Raw genomic sequence first — 14,370 nt, forward strand, 5'->3', positions numbered from 1 at the left:
TGGCATGGCCTCGCCGCCTCGCGGTGGACGCAGCTCCCCATGAGACCCAGGACACAGGACGCAAGGAATCCTGTCACTCCGTCTCCACGTGGCCGTTTGCCCTCAGCTCATGGTCTTGGAAGAGCATTTCCTGTCCACACCCCTTCCACCAAGGCTCGAATTAGGTCAAGAAACCCTGTGTGCTACATCCTGCTCTTGACCTTCACAACACGCCTTCCCTAATTCAAGGCTCTGAAAAGTCCTGCAGTAACTTTATTGTATAAAATACATTCGGTGGAGTTGCAGGTGTTCTGTGCAGCTGAATGAATTTTGACAAAAGAAGAGCACAGCCGTGTAACTTAGAGTCATACCAAGATTTAGAACATTCTCATTACCCCAGAAGGTTCCCTCACACCCCTTTGCCGTCATTCCCCATCCCTACCCCGGAAGCAACCACTTTTTGACCAGTAAACAGCGCACAGGTGTGCCCGTCCAAGGGCTTCACGAGCACGGATGCTTACACGGCCTCTGCTTGTGCGTCTGGCCTCTTTCACTCAGCGTAATAATTGCAAAATGCAACCATGTGGCCACAGTCTGTCCATAGTCCGCGTCTTTTCACTGTTGATTATGTTCCCTGGTCCACTCTGTAAATATACTTATTACAGTTTGCTTACCTATTTTTATTCTCATAAATATGTGGGGTTTTCCGATTTTTTGCTTGAACCTGCTATGGACACTTCTCTACAAGACGTTGTGCACACGGTCTGCAGTTCTGGGGTGATTACACCACGGCCCGGACCCGCGGGTTTATGCAAACTGCCGACTGCTGTCCCAAGTGGCAGTTCACACTTCTGCCGCGAACGTGCGACGTTGTGCTGCTCCGCGCCCTCGCGTCACCTGGGGCTGTTTCTGTAGTAACTTCTTAATTTTTGGTTTAACCCCTCACTTCTCACCACTGGACTCTCGTTCCCCCTGCAAGCGTCTCCGTCCCCGCGGAACTGGTGTGTCCGGGGTTCGCCACGGACCTGAGGGTCGGGACCTTCGCTTATGAACAGGACAGATGCCACCGTCAGCCACAGCGCCCGGTCACCAGAGCGCGGAGAGAGGCTCGGAGGCGGGGACCGAGGTAGGACGTCAGAGGAAAGCTCTGCGGGGGAAAAGGACTGAACTCAACAGGGAGCTTGGTGACAGTCCCCCTGGGGAAGAGGCTGTGGGTGGCTCTCGGAATGGCCCAGACACAGCTTGGGTCCCGAGCACGTGCACCCCGCGGCGTCCCCCCGCGAAGGGGGTTCTCCATGGCCAGGCCTCCAGGGCGAGTGGCTATCCAGTAGCTTCTCTCCCCAGCTGCCCCTGCTCTCGGAAGTGGGTGGCTCAGGTCCCCAGCAGCAGCCACCGCCCTGCGATCGCACGCCCGGCGGCCGTGATGTCCAACCCCTTGTGCTGCAGAGGGTCGGTGCTGCCCCCACTGGGGTATGACCCCGGCCCCCCTCGGGCCCCTGAGGGCACGTAGTAAGCACCCCTGCAGGAGCCCCGCAGCCCTGCCTCTGCCCCAGGAGCTCACTTTACAGCTAAAAAGCCAAAGCAGCCCAAGTGAGGCGATGGGCAGCGGCCACGGGACGGGCTCATCCTGTGCCCGGACACCTGGGCTGGCGGTGGCGAGCGGCCCATGGACGGACCAGCTGCAGCACGCGGGGGGCAGCACCTTGTGAGCTGGGGCGCTGCCCCCCAAGACCAGGTATATGAACACAAGTAACCAATGGATAGCAATCGGTTTTGATATTTGTCACCATCGAGCCAAATAACCCACTTTCAAAAAATGTGCTTCTTGTTCCTGAACCGGCTCTACACCTGCTGCTCTTGGGGTTTGAGATCCAAGGGAGGGAAGCTTCGCCTGGGGGGCACACACTGGCTCCGCTGAGCAGGGTGTTCCCAGTGCCAGCAGGCCATCGGGGCTCTCCATGCCACTGGATGAACAGGCCAAGGGAAGTCACAGGGGCGGCGGGAATAACCAATTGAGATCTGTCCTGTCCGATTCTGTAGCCACCTGTGGCTGTTATAAATTAATTTAAATTAAGCAAAATTAGAAATTCAGTTCTTCAGCGCCCCTAGCCACATGCCGGGGGTTAGTGTCTGCATGGGGCTGTGGGCCGCCGTAGGAGGCCGTGACATAAGGCTGTGGCCTACAGGATTCCGCAGAGCAGGTGCAGACCGTTGCTTCCCCGCACAAAGGTGCATTAGACAGCGCGGGCCTCGACCGCCCAAGGCTGATAGGAGGCCACGGCGGTGGGGCAGGAAGAGAGGAGGCTGCCGCCCGCTCCCACTGGCAGTGCTGTGAGCGGTGGTCAATGTGGAAGGGAGGCTATGGCAAACACTTGGGCAGGACCCCAGGCTCAGACCCCTCCAGGACAGAGGTCCGGGGCACCTCCCCAGGGAAAGAACCCCCCCAGCTGACGTGATGGCCGAAGGCAAAGTCAGCGTGGAATGGATGGTAGCAGAGGGAGGTCAGACACCCTGGCCAAGGCATGGAGCCCCTCATTCCCTCCCTGTAGTTTCTTAGTTTCTCCCTTGCTCAGCCGTGTGTATATTCATCTATTTTAATGAATTTCTCTTAGATTTCCCTTTATTTTTTAAAAGGTTCTATTTATTTATTTGTTTGTTTATTTATTCATGAAAGACACAGAGAGAGAGAGGCGGAGACACAGGCAGAGGGAGAAGCAGGCTCCATGCAGGGAGCCCAACGCGGGACTCGATCCCGGGACCCCGGGGTCACACCCTGGGCTGGAGGCGGTGCTAAACCGCTGAGCCCCCCAGGGATCCCCCAATTATATATATTGTTTGCAGAACACTGAGAAAGGATTGGGACAGAATCAGAGAAGGAATGGACCTTGCCCCCAGAAATCTCAGACTTGGAGTTGTATAGAGTAAGTGGCAAAAGACTGAAGATATTTTCATTTTGTTAGGAAGTGACTTTAGGGGATGCCTGGGTGGCTCAGCGGTTCAGAGCCTGACTTTGGCTCAGGGCGTGACCCCGGGGTCCCGGGGCCTGCTTCTCCCTCTGCCTGTGTCTCTGCCTCTCTCTCTCTCTCAAGAAAAAGAAAGAAAAGAAAAGAAAAGGAAAGGAAAAGAAAAGAAAAGAAAAGAAAAGAAAAAAGAGAAAGAAAGAAAGAAGAAAGAAAGAAAGAAAGAAAGAAAGAAAGAAAGAAAGAAAGAAAGAAAATCTTTGAAAAAGAGAGCGAGAATAGAAAAGATAATTTGGTGTTTCCTAAAAGGGAATAGAAAGCTCTTTCCTGGTGTGGTTGGCCAATTTGTAATTCCATTATTAATAGTTTAGAAGAGCTCAGCTTCATAACTTACTGGTAAAGGCAGTTATTTCCAGGATTGTTGCCAAATTGGTGGAGACCCCTATCAAATACCTTTTGTAAGTGAGCCGCGAGATTGCAGGGTGAGGACGGATCTTAAATATTTGGAATTGACAGCTCGTTAACCAGAGCAATTCCGATGCCTTCTTAAATGGCTGCTACATTGCTTTTAGCCACGTAATTGTGTAATAAAATTACTCCTACGCTATGTACACTGTGGTTGTTGATGAGTGTGTGTGGGCGTCTCCTCACCGGGACACTCGCTCCTCCAGGCCACCTTGCTGTGTTGGTAGAAATTCCACGTGTCATTTCATCCGGAACTACCGGAACTACCGGACCTCAGCAGGACGGGATGCATCAGTGACCCCGAGATGCGATTCCGCGTAATGAGATGCATAGAACGTGCAATTTGACACCGAAGTGCCTCCTGCTTCTCTGGCACTCGAGCCTCCAAACAACGGATTCCCACGGACTTTATTTTGCATGAATCCCGTAAAGAGAAACCGTATGTGTGATGCACTCACCGTTGTGCACGCGGCTTTATTCTTTGACAGGAGCGTATTCCTGGGGTGGAGACAACCTCCATTCCGATTGGGCATCCCGAGACGTGGTCCACGTCCTGCCGGGGGGACCTTTCACTGGCCCACTCGGGCTCCCTCCACTTCACAGCTTGTTTCTCCTCCACAACTCGCCAGCACGAGGTGCTGCCACGTCCACATGTGACCCTCCGGGTGGTGGCAGTAGGCGAGTTGGCGGGTGGGCGTCGTGGGCAGGGGTCAGGAGTGACTGCGAACCACACAACCACGGAAGCCACACAGATGTGTCCTCGATCTGCCCTCCCCTCAGCCAGAGCCCAAAGACGTCTGTGGCGTCCGGCGCCCTCCACCGTGAACGCGGCGGGGAAATTGCAGTGAAGGCCGCGGTGGCCCTTACGGAGGCCTCACTCCCGTCGGTGTCACAGCAACATGAGCGTGTAAATGCATGGCGAGCGCGAGCGTCCACCCGGGCCTTGGCTCTCAGCGGGAGGGGGGCCAGGGGACAGCCCTCGTAGCCCTCGTCCTCACGGAAAGCGTCAGCCCAGCCCACACGGCGCCCCCGTGCTCACCCCCTCATCTCTTCCAGACAACCCGTAAAGCCCGCGCTGTTCCCAGGCCACAGGTGAGAGACGGGGGCCCAGGAAGAAGGGCTCCCGGCCGGGGTCACACGGCCTCGCCCTCTCACGGACCCCCGTGGTCCTTCCCACAGGACGAGGAGGGGGCCGCGCTCCCGTCACCCACACTCAGCTGCACCCACAGCCCAGCCAGCGACGCATCTGGAGGCCTGTGAGCCCGCTTAGCCCGGCAGTCTGCGAGGACTGGTGTCCCGTTCCCTGCTGGAGGACACGGAGGCTCACTGGAGGTCATACGGTCTAAGGCCCAAGCAGGTCACTCCAGGAGGCCCTCCAAACCCCGTATCCCCGCCGGCTTCATGCTCTTTAACGCACTTTGCTCTCTCCCCCTTTAGAGATCAAAGGACCCCGGAGCATCACTTTGTCCCATCCCCTTGTGCCACACGTGAGAAGCTGAAGCCCGGAGAGGGGTTGGACTCCTAACCCAACTGTCCAGTCTCTCCCTCCCTCACCTCGGCAGGAGCCTTCCTCTGCTGCCCCGTGGGTGGGGGACATTCCACTGCAGGCCGGATCTTTGCCCTGACCCCCGAATGACCCATGTAGCAACAGCTTGTGCCATAGAAGTCTGTCACCGTCTTCTTGCCCAAAGCCCTCTTCTCAGGAAGCCTCCAACCACAGGCCCCACTGAAGAGGGAAGAGGGTCGTAGGCAGCCTTGTGAGTCCTGAGTGGCCCCACCCCGTGGTCACAGGGGATTGGACGTCGCGGATGAGGAGGCCAACCCAGACGGATAGACTGAGGCCGTCTGGGCAGGGGCCAGAGCAATGGGAAAGGAGCCCAGATGGGTGCAAACACAGAGACCCGGGACAGAAAGGAGAAGGCACAGAAAAGAGACTGGGGACCCCAGACAGAGCCTCTGCCCTGAGTTTACCAATCCCATGATTCCTAGCAGTACCTGGGCCCACGTTATTTTTCTGCGTGATACACTAGCACAGTCCCCACAGTGAATTCCGTGGGTGGGCATTTGTACCAGGCGACTCAGACATTATAGGGCAGCCCGGGTGGCTCAGCGGTTGAGCGTCTGCCTTGGGCTCAGGTCATGACCCCGGGGTCCCAGAATCGAGTCCTGCATCGGGCTCCCTGCAGGGAGCCTGCTTCTCCCTCTGCCTGTGTCTCTGCCTCTCTCTCTCTGTGCATCTCTCAAGAATAAATAAAATCTTTAAAAAAAAAAAAGACATTATAGAATTATTTTTTTAAACAAGTTTAATGGGTGATACTGTCGTATGCTATTAACTCCTGTGGAATTTAAGAAACAAAACAAATGATCGAAGGGGGAAAAGAGAGAAAGAAACATACCAAGAATCAGATTCCTTTTTTTTTTTTTTAAGGTTTTCTGTATTTGAGAGACAGTGCACATGAGCAGGGATGCGGCCCAGGGAGACAGAGAAGGCTGAGCGGAAGCCTGGAAGGGCTCCATCCCAGGACTCTGGGGTCATGACCTGAGCCAAAGGCAGACACTTAACCAACTGGGCCCCAAGTTCTCTTAACTAGAGAGAACAAACTGGTCGTTGGGAGAGGGGTGGGGGTGGGGGATTAAGGAGGGTGAGGTGTGATCATGATGGGTGGTGTATGGAAGTGCTGAATCTATACATTGTACACCTGAAACTAATACCACACTGTACATTTACTAACAGGAATTTAAATAAAAACTGTAAAAGAGAATTTTTAAAAAGTAGCGCACCATGTCCATTGCTCTGCATCTTGTTTTCTTTCACTGAACAGTCCTGGAGATCATTCCTGCCATAAGGTGATGCTTTTTTTTTTTTTAACAACCAAAGTCCACGGTTCATGTTTGGGGTTCAGTGGGCCCCACCAAGGGGTGAGATGGGACCCAGAGGTCTGTGGCTTCATGTAGGACCAAGGAGGGGCTGTACCAGGAGGTGTCCGGGCCCCTTAGCTGCTGGGGAGCGAGGCGGTGGGGAGGCTTGGACCAGCGTCTGCGGGAGCGGGCGGCCGGCGGGGCCCGGGCAGGTCTGAGCCGTCGTGTCTCCCCGAGGCCTGCTGCCCCCGGCCGTCTCGCTCTCCCCCAAGACGTTCAGAACTAGCTCTCCCTTGGGATCCCTGGGTGGCGCAGAGGTTTGGCGCCTGCCTTTGGCCCAGGGCACGATCCTGGAGACCCGGGATCGAATCCCACGTCGGGCTCCCGGTGCATGGAGCCTGCTTCTCCCTCTGCCTGTGTCTCTGCCTCTCTCTATCTCTCTGTGACTATCATAAATAAATAAAAATTAAAAAAAAAAATTAAAAAAAAAAAAAGAACTAGCTCTCCCAAGTCCTCAGATCATTCTGCCTCCCTTTCTCCCGCGTAGCTGCTGCTCCCTGCTAAGTCAGCCAGAGAGACCCAAAAGCCGCCCAGCCTCCCCGCCTTGGGCCACCAGCTCCCTGGGCCCCTCACCCGGGCCGCCTCCCTGCCCCTTGCTTCCAGGCCGCTCAGTGCACGCCCCCGCCCTTCCTGCCCCCCTGCACCTGCCCCTGGAATCCCCCTCCCACAGGTCTCCATCCTAGTCTTCTGCTAATTGCTGTTGTCAAACTTTCCCTGCTCGAACACTCACTTGCACCGAAGTCCGTGCCTTTTCTTCACTTTCCAGCTGGCCGGGCGTCGTGCCCCCGATTTACTGGGGCGCCCCCCCAGGACCCCCAGAGTGCCTCTGTCTTCTCCGCCCTGCCCCTCTTCCTTCTTTTTGTAGATGCATTGTTTAGCTTATACGGCTGTTCAGTCCGGCCAGGACATCGTTCCCACGGAGACTTTGTGCTTCTGGCTCTGGTGGGGCGCCCTGAGCTGGCCCGACTGTGTGTCTCTACCTGACCCGAGCCTCGTGGGCCACAGGACGGCCTGGGAGCCCCTGCTCCGGGCCCTCCTTCCACCGGGAGACACTGCCTGGAGCCTCCTGTCCATGGGCCCCGGGCTGGGCAGGGCCGTGCGTGCCAACAGGCCGTCCCCTCCCTCGGGGCCCCCAGTGTGTTCTGGAAGGCAAGTCGTGCACAAGGACAATCGGGGGGCCACGGGCTGTATTCTCGGTGAGACTTCACCCCATCTGGTAACTAGGAAGCATTTTCTGAGCAGCCACTATGTGCTGGGAATTGGACTCCTACTGCCCTTCACTTTTGTTGCCTCATTTCATCTTGACAACCACTTGCAAGTTGGGAGTCGTTAACCTTACTCTACAGATGAGGAAACTGAGGCCCAGAGACGGTGACGAACTTCACAAGGTGACATTGGAGGCGCAGAGTCAGGATCTCATTCCAGGACAGCCTGACCCCAAGGCTAGGTCGCTTCCCCGGCTGGGGCTCTGACAGCAAAAAGGGGCAGCTTTCACGTGGGTTCCTCACATCGTCCCTTTCCTACCCTTGGGGCTGTGGGACACAGCTGGGCCCACGGGCTGGGGGAGTGGGGGCGGGGAGCCTGTCTGTTGGCCTGTGCATGCACAAGGACCCAGCTAGCAGAGACAGAAGATCCTATGGGAGTAGATGAGGCCTTTCTCGCCTTCCGGTGCACCAGCTCTTCACCTGTGTGGAACCGAGATACCGCAAGAACCACATCAGAGCTGCTCCCGGCCCAGAAGGAGCCGTACTGTTTGAATCAACTGAGGTCTTCCTACGTGGGCATGGGGTAAAGAGACGCTAGAAGGAATCCTTTCTCCTAAGAGCTCCTAGCACAGTCCATCCCAAGCCAATATGGCAAGTGGCTTGACTGCAGGATGCCTGGCGGGGAGCAGGGGTAGGGGCTGTCGGCGCTCTGCAGGAGGATTCCACCCGCCTTGAGGGAATCCTGCTTAGAGGGGCCCCTGGGTGGCTCAGTTAAGCATCCGCCTTCAGCTCAGGTCATGATCCCGGGGGCCTGGGACAGAGCCCCATGTGGGACTCCCTGCTCAGCAGGGAGTCTGCTTCTCCCTCTCCCTCTGCTTGTGCTCACTCGCTCTCTCTCTCTCTCAAATAAAATAATAAATAAAATCTTTTAAAAAAATTATTCTTGGAGGTGATAACTGAGCTGAATTATAAAGGATGAGCAGGGTCCTTCAAGGTCAAGGCAGGTGAGTGAGGGCATTCCAGCCCATGGTTGTGACATGTCTAAAGGCCAGGAGGAGAGAGGGGCAGGGCGGTTTTGGAGAGCAATAAATAATAGTTCGGGATGGCCACAGCCTGTGCCAGGGGCTTTGTTACAAAAGATCATGTAGCTAAGCTGGGAGTTTGGTCCCTATTCAGCAGATAAAGAGAATGATTAAAATCTTTGAAATGGGGGGATCCCGGGTGGCTCAGCAATTTAGCGCCTACCTTTGGCCCAGGGCGTGATCGAGTCCCCCCCTCGGGCTCCCTGCATGGAGCCTGCTTCTCCCTCTGCCTGCGTCTCTGCCTCTCTCTCTCTCTCTCTCTCTCTCTCTCTCTCTCTCTCTCTCATGAATAAATAAATAAAATATTTTAAGAAAGAAGGAAGAAAAAAAGAAAGAAGAAAGAAAGAAAGAAAGAAAGAAAGAAAGAAAGAAAGAAAGAAAGAAAGAAAGAATCATTCCAGGGGATGTCTTATTTTAAATGGTGCCTGGAGAGCAGCCCCTATTATAGCCACCTGCACTTTAGCCCATACACACAAAGAAAACACAAAAATGCACAACAATTCTGAAAATCAAAACTGACAATCAATTATGAGAATCTGAAAGACAAAGCAATTGCCTGCCCAGGCCTCAACTAGGAAACAAAGCAATGCACTCATGTGGATAAAGATGGACATACACTTAATCCTCTTTGCTATCCAGAGACCCCAAATATTTAACAACTAGAAAACACAACTGCCCTTTTGCTGTAAATGGGCTGCTTTTTTGGGGTAGCCGGTGCAGTATTCTCAAATTTCCATCCATTAAAAAAATTTTTTTTTACTTATTTTTATTTGAGAGAGAGAAAACACAAGTGGGAGGCACACAGGGAGAGAAAGAGAGAATCCTAAGCAGACTCCATGCCAAGTATGCAGCCCGATGTGGGGCTTGATCTCATGACCCCGAGATCAGGTCCTGAACTGAAACCAAGAGTCAGCTGCTTAACCGACTGCACCACCCCTGTACCCTCTTTTGGAAAGATTTTATTTTTAAGTAATCACTACACCCAATATGGGGCTTGAACTCACAACCGCAAGATCAGGAGTCACATGCTCCAGTGACTGAGCTGTCCAGGCACCGCATCAAATTCCTGTCCTTGTATCCACCTTTTTGCAACTAAATGAGGCTGCGATCCCAAAATAACAAAAGGGGAGCCTACGAGGGCTGTCACTAACCATCTGGAAGGTGAAGAATCTCAAGGCAAAGCACTGAGGTAGGAGGAGAGAAGAAAGGGAGACCTGGTAATGATGCATATGATGATACACAGTTTTTCATAACCTCCGCTGATTCAGAATGTCAGAGAGACCAGACAACGGGAACAGAAGATGACCCCCACTTACGGAGGAAGAAGTTAGAAAAATAAAACAGAAACCTAAGCCCAAGTAGAAAGGAAATGATAACAAAAATGAGTCAAATAGGAAGACAAAAAATTTATTAATTTTTATCAAAGCAAGAGGGGTCCACTGTCTATAAACAAAAATCGGTAGTACTTCCACTAACCACCTGCAATTAGCGGAATTCAAAAATGATGCCATTTACAATGACAGCAAAAAAGCCACAAATATCTAGGACCACATCTAGTGGAGGGTGTACAAGACCACATACTTCACTACGGAGAGAGGTTAAAGAAAACCTAAATCAAGGGAGGAAGGGTACACCATGTTTATAGCTTGAAGGACGAAGAATATTCACACCAACACTATTCTAAATTGCCTAAACTGGAAACAACTCAAATGTTCCTGAATAATGCAATGCACAAATCCATCATGATTTAATCATACAATCGACTGTGTTCAGCAATGAGAATGAATAAACTTCTGTCTCATGCAACAACCCAGATGGATTCCATGAACATAATATGGAAAAGTATGCACTGCGTGATTTTATTTATAAAAAATTCAGAAAAAAAATTAAAAATTAAAAAAATTTTAAAAAAATTCAGAAACCGGGGGCCTGGGTGGCTCGGTTGGTTGGGTGTGCAGCTCTTGGTTTTGGCTCGGTGGCAGTCGCAGGGTCGTGGGACTGTACTCATCAGAGTCTGCTGGATTCTCTCCCTCTCCCCCTCTCCCGGTTCATGAGCCCACTCTCTCTCAAATAAATACATCAAATCATTTTTTAAAATGTTCAAAAACAGACAAAACTCATCTATGGTATTAGACATCTGAATAGTGAAGACAATGACCAACAGGGGCTAGGGGAGATCTCGGATGTTGGTCATCTGTTTCTTGACCTGGCGGTGGCTTCACCAGTACATTCACGTCGGTACAAACAAATTGTGAATTTATGGTTTGTGTACTTTTCTGTTTTTGTTTTAATTAGTAAACATTTTAATTTAAAAGGGATAACTTAGGAAATGGGAAATTGTGATATAAAGGACCTAAAAGGCTTCTCGAATTCCGTGATCCAGATGAATTCTACGTCATGTGTGCATACTGCAGCACCACAAGAAAGCCGAGCACTTTATAGTTATTCACCTATTTAGGTATCTGTGATTAAATAGTGTCCCATGGGGAATCCCTGGGTGGTGCAGCGGTTTGGCGCCTGCCTTTGGCCAGGGCGTGATCCTGGGGACCCAGGATCGAATCCCACATCGGGTTCCCGGTGCATGGAGCCTGTGTCTCTGCCTCTCTCTCTCACTGTGTGCCTATCATAAATAAATAAATAAATAGTTAAAATGTTAAACATAAATAAATAAATAAATAAATAAATAAATAAATAAATAAAGAGTGTCCCATGTATTAAACATGTATCATCTTATCATCCACCCACCCACTCTCATTTGGAAGATAGTTGTAAAAATCTGGGAAAAAAAATCAGCAAATGTCATTTCTCGTTTTAAAGATGAGAAAACAGGATAAGAGAATTTAATTTCCCCAAAGTCACAAAACAGCTAAGGAGTAAGGACCAAAGAGTGAGGCCTCACAAGTCCCGTCCTAGGACTCCCGGTCTGTCCCACCGAGTGGGCCTCTCTGCTCCACGCCTTCCCCAGGCCCCGGAACAGTGTCTCTCGAGCTATGTAATTCATTCTGTAGTTCACGTGGTGTCCTTGCCGCGCTGGATGACACTGAAAACAGTAGTGGTTCCTATTGTGTTTCAGGACTTGCCAGCAATGGACAAACTTTTTAAGAGCTTGGATCCCTGTGCCAGGAAAATCGCTGAACAAAATGTCTTCTGTATTTTTGTCACTAGAAGCAGAGTTGTGAAGGGCAGCATCATACGCATGTTCGCTGCCAAGAAACTTGCATAATGATTTTCTGCATCTTAAAGCCCGGAATCTATTAAGGTTTTTTAATTGGTATTGAGTAATACGCCAGTTGCACAGCAGATATTATCCACAGTCATCCCCAGACTCCTCTTGGTACCATCTTTTATCTGGAACGGTTAAAATTGCTCAGTTAACTGTGCGTTATAATCAGTGTATTCTCAGCTATGTAAAAATGGAGAAAAAATTTTTTAGGAAATACACCAAATTATGAATGTTAGCTATCCTTGGGTTGTAGCTTTTTTGCAGGGGTTCTTATTTTCTGGTATCCTCAAATTTTCTACAATGAATATATGTCATCTTTTGAATCATACAATTTTTTTAGAGGTGGGGGAGGGGCGGAGGGCAACAGAGACTCTTTATCAGGCTCCACACCCAGCACAGAGCCAGCTCGGGCTTGATCTTACAACCCTGAGATTATGACCTGAGCCGAAATCTTTTTTTTTTTTTTTTTTTTATTTATGATAGTCACAGAGAGAGAGAGAGAGAGGGAGGCAGAGACACAGGCGGAGGGAGAAGCAGGCTCCATGCACCGGGAGCCCGATGTGGGATTCAATCCCGGGTCTCCAGGATCGCGCCCTGGGCCAAAGGCAGGCGCCAAACCGCTGCGCCACCCAGGGATCCCGACCTGAGCCAAAATCAAGATGTTTAATCAACTGAGCCACCAGGTGCCCTAAATCAATTTTATGTAATCATATAATTGTAATTATGTCAAAAATATGTATATAGTAAAAGACTGGAAGAAGTTGTAAATAGTAATTATTATCTGGATGTAGAGCAATAAGTTTTTCTCTTCCTTCCGCTTTTTAAAACTTTACAATTTTTCTGTAACAATCATTGTTAAGGGCAGCCCGGGTGGCTCAGCGGTTTAGCACTGCCTTCAGCCCGGGGCCTGATCCTGGAGACCCGGGATCGAGGCCCACGTCGGGCTCCCTGCATGGAGCCTGCTCCTCCCTCTGCCTGTGTTTCTCTGTCTCTCTCTCTGTCTCTATGTCTATCATAAATAAATGAATAAATAAATCTAAAAAAAAAAAAGTTTGGAAAGTGAAGGGATGGCACCTGCTACTTGGTGCAGGTGAACAGGATGCAGAGATGAGGCATTTCTGGGGGCGCCTGCGGAGGATGGTGAGCTCGGGAGCCTGAGGAAGAGCAGGGGCGCCAGGTCAGGCCCGGGCATCTCGGGGGCGTTGCTGGCAGGAGGCACAGGTCAGAACGGGAAAGACGGTGGTTTCCGCGCCAGAGCCCCCGCTCATCTAAGCCTCAACCCCCGACCGCAGCGGCCTGTCCCTGAGGCTGCATCCAGGGCCTGCCCCTGACACCTGCACCACGGTCACGTTGGGCAGTGAGCGCCTAGCAAGTGCTGATGGCTGTGACCAGCCAAGAGTCTGCGAACACAGCAAAGGCTGCAATGCAGAAGAGGCGGCCGGGACGTTCCCAGTCCTGGTCCCAAATGTCCTAGGCCGAGCTTGACCTTGCTACCTCGCCAGCACCTGGCACTCGGCACCCAGCACCCGGAAGTCAGCACTAGGCACCCAGCACTCGGCACCCGGCACCCAGCACCCAGCACCTGGCAGTCAGCACCTGGCACCCGGAATCCGGCACTCAGCACCCAGCACCCGGCACTCAGCACCTGGCACCCAGCACCTGGCACCCAGCACCTGGCACCTGGCAGTCAGCACCTGGCACCCGGAATCCGGCACTCAGCACCCAGCACCTGGCAGTCAGCACCTAGCACCTGGAAACCGGCACTCAGCACCCGGCACCCAGCACCCGGCACCCAGCACCCGGCACTCAGCACGCGGCACTCAGCACCCGGCACTCAGCACCCGGCACCCACCACCCGGCACTCAGCACCCGGCACTCAGTACCCGACACCCAGCATTCAACACCCGACACCCAGCACTCAGCACCCAGGATCCGGCAGTCAGCACCCGGCACTCAGTACCCGACACCTGGCACCCAGCACCCGGCACTCAGTACCCGACACCTGGCACCCAGCACCCGGGACTCAGCACCCGACACCCGGCACTCAGCACCTGGCACTCAGTACCCAACACCCGGCACCTAGCACCCAGCACCCGGCACCCGCGCAAACGTGTCTCCGCCTCGCCCCGCCGAGCGCGAGCCTGTCTCCCTTCCGCGGACCCGGGCTCCGGGCTCCGGCGGTTAGTCCTCCCTCGGCCTCCGGCTCCCCGCCCCTGACCCGCCAGCGGGGCTCCGCGGATGCGGCGTCTCCGGGGGAGGAGGGCGCGGCAGCCGGCGTCGTGCGCTCAGACCAGGCGCCAGGCCCGCGCGGCGAACGTGGCTCAGCCGGGGCAGCCGCTTCGCTCCGCCGAACCCCCCGCCGGCCCCGCGCGTCCTAGGGCGGCCCGAGGCCTTGGCGCGGCCGGTGCTTCGGCTCCTTTAAGAGGCGGGGCCTCGCCGCCGCCGCGAGCGTGATTGGCCGGCGCCGCCGGGGGTGGGACTCGGTTGCCGGGGAGCGGCGGCGGCCCGGGGCCCTGCGGCGGCTGCGCGGAGGCGCG

The 14,370-nt window shown here is 53.3% G+C and overlaps 1 protein-coding gene across 4 annotated transcripts; it reads left to right on the plus strand.

Moving 5' to 3' along the window:
* The first annotated feature begins 1,323 nt into the window (after positions 1–1,323).
* LOC112911510 (uncharacterized) lies at positions 1,324–5,677 on the plus strand. Of its 4 annotated transcripts, XM_072739173.1 has the most exons (7): positions 1,324–1,714; positions 2,821–2,900; positions 3,893–4,039; positions 4,185–4,311; positions 4,461–4,496; positions 4,584–4,736; positions 4,842–5,677. In XM_072739173.1, the coding sequence occupies exons 1-6, from the start codon at positions 1,646–1,648 to the stop codon at positions 4,662–4,664; spliced, it is 540 nt and encodes a 179-aa protein (XP_072595274.1). In that variant the 5' UTR covers positions 1,324–1,645; the 3' UTR covers positions 4,665–4,736; positions 4,842–5,677. The 4 variants fall into 4 exon arrangements, with proteins under 4 accessions (XP_072595274.1, XP_072595273.1, XP_072595271.1 ...); XM_072739172.1 differs by lacking the exons at positions 1,324–1,714; positions 2,821–2,900 and having other exon boundaries at positions 3,536–4,311; positions 4,842–4,964; XM_072739170.1 differs by lacking the exons at positions 1,324–1,714; positions 2,821–2,900 and having other exon boundaries at positions 3,536–4,311; positions 4,461–4,736; positions 4,842–4,964.
* Positions 5,678–14,370: the final 8,693 nt, after the last annotated feature.

The sequence above is a fragment of the Vulpes vulpes genome, chromosome 15 (genome assembly GCF_048418805.1).
Source record: "Vulpes vulpes isolate BD-2025 chromosome 15, VulVul3, whole genome shotgun sequence".
Lineage (NCBI taxonomy): Eukaryota > Metazoa > Chordata > Mammalia > Carnivora > Canidae > Vulpes > Vulpes vulpes.